The sequence below is a fragment of the Bactrocera neohumeralis genome, unplaced genomic scaffold (assembly GCF_024586455.1).
Source record: "Bactrocera neohumeralis isolate Rockhampton unplaced genomic scaffold, APGP_CSIRO_Bneo_wtdbg2-racon-allhic-juicebox.fasta_v2 ctg5205, whole genome shotgun sequence".
NCBI classification, from domain to species: Eukaryota; Metazoa; Arthropoda; class Insecta; order Diptera; family Tephritidae; genus Bactrocera; species Bactrocera neohumeralis.
The window spans coordinates 321-5,269 of record NW_026092158.1 but is presented as its reverse complement, the minus strand read 5'-3'; the positions used below and the strand labels follow the sequence as shown (position 1 = coordinate 5,269).

Sequence of the window (4,949 nt, the reverse complement as noted above, 5' to 3'; positions counted from 1 at the left end):
AGAAAATTCAAGTCGACCAATACAGTTGAACTCGTAAATCCGAACGCACCGGGTGGGCGTACCATTCATGTGCATCTGCAAGATCTAAAGCAGCTGCCAACCGAATACTAAATTTGAGTAGCCGCTAGCGCGATCTCTACCGAGCCTACGGACTCTAACTCTGAGCCACCTAGCACTAATGCAACTCAACAATAGACGTTGCCAACACTAATCGAAGCGCCTGTTTGCTCATCTCTTTCCAGATAACCAAAATGAAACCCACAACCAGCAGAAGGCTGCATGCATCGGGCCGCCAACCACAGCCGCCAGACGAGCCGCAAAGGCCGCCACACTTCCGGCCACCCCCGGAAGCACGACCTCGGGTGCACCCGAATACAACCGGGGCGCACCAGTTACATGCGATAAGTACAGACGACACCGTGTCAGCTGCCCGAACTCGCCCTAGGGTACCCAGACAGCCCCTGTAGCGCAGCGTCATCAAAGCCTCCACCCGAAGTCGGCCGGAAACAGAACCAGCGGTAGTAGAAGTATTGCCACGACAGACGCCGCTCAGCACAAACGCCTGGAAGCTCACGACCAACAGGCGAGCCCCAACGCCACGTGAAGCAGACCACGAAGCTGGTGCTGCGACAGAGCCGCGCGCCGCCCAAACCTCGACGCACCCAGCAGTCCAAGCGAAGGCCCAGGTAACGCTCTCCGCCAAACAAAGAGACCTGACGACTGCAGCTTCGCTCCAACTCGTCAAGCGAGGCACGGCAACGAGTACCGTCAGAGCGGAAGCCAGTACCACGAAGCCACTCGCAGAGAAGGCGCAAAAAGCACCCGCCACAGCAACGCCGGCGTGCTCGAACGACAACGGGGCGTCTGCCCCAACAACTGCCACGACCAACGTCGAGACGACGCCGCCTCACCCAAAAGCGACACCAACCCCGACCACGACCCGACCTCCAATTGCCGAGATCAGCGCACGACCGGTCACGCCTGACACATCGCACCAAGAAGTGACACCGGTGACCGAAATCCCAGGGTTCCTGGAAGGGCTGGTAATGACACTGCAGCACTTTATCAAGCGCTCCAAGCGAACGCTATTCTTACGTAACCGACGTCTAGCCCTGCAGAAGCTAGAAGGCGACCGGGTTCTGGTGCGATACGGCGGGGAAAGATGCGTGCTTCATTTATATGAGTGAATACCTCAGAGCAGCCATTACAATTAAGTTACTAGTCTTAAGTATGTATTTGCACTACATTGATCTGTACAACCCAACCCGTAGGCCAGAAATTAAAACTAGTTGTTTACCAGTTACAATAGTTATTTATGCATTTATACAATTATATTAAATGGGTGTCACTAGTTGTAAGTACGCATAGCTATAAGACCTAAGACGCCTTTGTACTATAGGTTAAGAAACAACTATTAAATAAAGGTTTCCACACCCGCTCCCCGTTCACGGCACATGCCAACCAGGACAGCCAGACAGCCTCCAGCCAACCCATCGTGGGAGATCGAGACCACTCCTTCCACCTGTTACCAGCGAAGTATCGTTGTCCGAAGTGAGGGGGGGACTGGATTTACGTCAACACCACTACACCCGACCTCAACGTAGAGCTTTCCACCATACCAGAATTATCCTAAACTTCACCTCACCGCACTGACGAAAGCTACGCACACAACTCACCCCACTACACTGACGAAAGCTGCGCTGTCCTGCTATATAAGCAAGCACTTCCAGCACATCCAGTGCGATCATTTTCTTCCAGCACTCCGGCGAGGACGGTTGCCATCGGCAGCAACAGGCAGGGGTAAGTGTAACAATAGTAGAAATAGGTAGCATTGTATATAAAAGTAGAAGTAAACAGTATGGGGTAGACATCGCGCAGAAAAGGCATCATGCCTGTGCTGGCGATAACTCTGCCCTATACAGTAGGAGGGGGGGATCCTCGCATAGAAAAGGCATCACCGCCGGGTGATGCCAGTGCTCGCGATGGCCCTGCCCGGTTGTTGAGGGAATTCGTAGGCCTCGCGCAGAAAAGGCATCACCGCCGGGTGATGCCAGTGCTCGCGATGGCCCTGCCCGGTAGTTGAGGGAATTCGCAGGCCTCGCGCAGAAAAGGCATCACCGCCGGGTGATGCCAGTGCTCGCGATGGCCCTGCCCGGTAATTGGGGGAATTCGCAGGCCCCGCGCAGCAAAGGCATCACCGCTGGGTGATGCCAATGCTCGCGATGGCACTGCCGTAACCGCGTCTAGAACACGCGGCGTTACTACCGCTGCCTGCACACCGTTGGACATCGTTACGAGAACGCTAATAAGCAACGCCAAGGGAGTTGCGAACCAGAGGGAAGTCACCGTTGTGCGGATCGCCGCCGTACACATTGCCGCTGTACAAGTCACCGTGCAGATCACCGCAGTACGCATTGCCGCTGTACAAGGCACCGTAGCAGATCACCGCAGTACGCATTGCGCTGTACCAGTCACCGTGCAGATCACCGCAGTACACATTGCCCCTGTACAAGTCACCGTGCAGATCACCGCAGTACGCATTGCCGCTGTACAAGTCACCGTTGCAGATCACCGCAGTACGCATTGCCGCTGTACACTTCATCTATTGAATTAAATCTTTTATTTGCTAAGGGTTCGTGGGTCCCAAGGCTGACCCTGGAGCGGCTGAGCATACCTCAGCTATGGACGAAGCCCCATTACAGAGAGATATGCGAAAGCTTGTGGAAGTTCATTCCTGAATACCTGGAGGCTATTTATGATAAGTGCGTTTGGGAGGTATATTTTCCTTATGAGTGGAAAAAAGCTAGGGCAGTTTCTCTCCTGAATTCCCCTGATAAGATCAGGAGCGATCCTCGCTTTTGTTGGGGCATCAGTCTTCTTCCAGTACTTGGAAAAGTGCTGGAAAGGGTAATGGTGGAACGAATTCAGGAGCTAACGAGAGGTATGTGGTCGGAAAGGCGGTTTGTGTTTAGGGGAGGACGAAGTGTAGTGGATGCTTGAATGTTTGTTCAGAATGCTGTTAGGGATAATGTCAAAAAATATGTCCTTGGCATACTTGTTGACTTTAAGAGGGCGTTTGATTACCTAAGCTGGGATCGGGCGATGCAACGACTGGAGGAACTTGTCTATCCGGAAGATGCTCTTTGTCGGAACTATTTTTCGGACAGAAAAGCCTCTCTAGTTGGTATGATGGGAAGTGTGGAGATTGAGGTGGTTCGCGGCTGCCCGCAGGGTTCCATCTGTGGTCCATATATTTGTAATCTCATGATGAATTCTCTGCTTGGGCAGCTCGAGCCACTTTGTAGGTGTTGTGCGTATGCGGATAATTTTCTTCTTTTGGTTGAAGGTCGTTCGCGGTGTTATTTAGAACGGGCGGGAGGACAATTTTTAGAAATTGTAAATCTTAGGGGTTTAGGTGTGGGAGTAGACATATCGATGGATAAAACGGTGGCAATGCTGCTGAAAGGTAGATTGTCGCTGGTTCGTCCACCGATTGTCCGTGTGAATGGGGTCAGTATCAAATATGTGACGCAAGCCAAATATCTGGAGCCTTTCATCAAATATTGAAAAAGTAAGAATAATAGAATATTTTATTGCAAATTATTTGTTTATTGATAGAATAGCTTACATCTCAATTTTGAATCGCAACATTATTTTATTTCAAACTCTTTGTTTATTATGTGACAGTCACAATTATTTGTTTGCTTCAAAAGATTCTAAAAGATGGCATTAATTATTAATTGGATTGAGTAAGTATTCAACAGATGGCGCTATGCTAAAAATTTAAACGTATAAGGTACACATATCCTAAATTTATTTTGAATTTTAATATAAAAATATAAATTTAGGTTATTCCTTAGTTTCAGCAATACGTAGTTATTATGCTATTAAATTTGTATTTTTAACATTGAATTCAATCCTATCAATAATTATCACCATCTGATAGAATCTTTTGGAGCTAACGGACAATTGTCAGTCCCACATAATAGGCTTGTCAACGACAGATGGCAAGCCTACTAAATAAGCAACAGGTGGCAAGACGAGGGATGCTTGCGAGGAAGTATCGAGAGCGAACGCAAAGAAGAAAGACGCGCAACTTTGCTTTTGGAGCTTTTCAATTAATGTTCTTTAAATATATATTAAATTAAACATACCAGAATTCACAATTAAATAAACGGTGTTTCATTTCGATCATACTTAACATCTCAGAAGTGGAATTTATTTATCCATACGCCTACAAGTACATAAAACGTCGACGCAGTGGCAAGGGTGTACAAGTATAGTACACGAACGACGAGAATCTTCAACGATCAAAGGCAGCGTAAACGTGCACGTAATAGCAAAACGGCGCATCGTCATTTGAAGAGAAGATTCTCAACGGCGCAGCCAAGTGTAAGTGCTGCAAAACAAAGCCACAGCGAAACGCCAACGTCTTATTAGGAAAGACACACCGAGCAATTACAACGAATTGCAAAGCAGAAACAAGCGGTGTACGAGTGTAGTACACAAACGACGAGAATCTCCAAGGAAAGGGACAGCGCAAAACGAGCACGTATTGGGAAAAACGCCGCGTTTGCCTCTGCAAAGAAGAGTTTCAACACGGCAGCCAAGTATTGCGGCAAAAAAAAAGAAAAAAAAAACAGTGAAGCATTAACAACCTGAGTTTCAACGTACAGCGTGTTTGTATAGTACGCAAAGAAAGAAGGCAATTCAACAAAGGCGCAAGCGTGCAACAAACGGAGCTGACTGCGCTGCTTACAACAGTCGCGACTGAGCAGATACGAAACCACGCTAGTTAAACTTCTCTGCGTCTACGAGTCAACGTTTAAATTTTAAAACGCATACACACGCTAGTTGGTTCGTGTGCAAGCAGAACTTCCAATTGGAATTGGCAAAACGAATTTGAAGCAGTACCAAGCAGCGAACAGCAAGAGTAAAACAACGAAATA

The 4,949-nt window shown here is 48.3% G+C and overlaps 1 protein-coding gene across 1 annotated transcript; it reads left to right on the top strand.

Annotated features, from left to right (window-relative positions):
* The first annotated feature begins 251 nt into the window (after window positions 1-251).
* On the top strand, window positions 252-2,614 carry LOC126767290 (uncharacterized). The gene is made up of 3 exons (XM_050484846.1): window positions 252-446; window positions 543-1,095; window positions 2,187-2,614. The coding sequence occupies exons 1-3, from the start codon at window positions 252-254 to the stop codon at window positions 2,612-2,614; spliced, it is 1,176 nt and encodes a 391-aa protein (XP_050340803.1).
* Window positions 2,615-4,949: the final 2,335 nt, after the last annotated feature.

What these genes read in the sequence shown, in the direction of transcription:
- LOC126767290 (XM_050484846.1), top strand. Translation starts at nt 252, where the DNA reads ATGAAACCCACAACCAGCAGAAGGCTGCATGCATCGGGCCGCCAACCA. An exon ending in CTGCCCGAACTCGCCCTAGG is followed by an intron (nt 447 to 542) that starts GTACCCAGACAG and finishes TTGCCACGACAG; the next exon opens with ACGCCGCTCAGCACAAACGC. An exon ending in CAAGCGAACGCTATTCTTAC is followed by an intron (nt 1,096 to 2,186) that starts GTAACCGACGTC and finishes GGCCCCGCGCAG; the next exon opens with CAAAGGCATCACCGCTGGGT.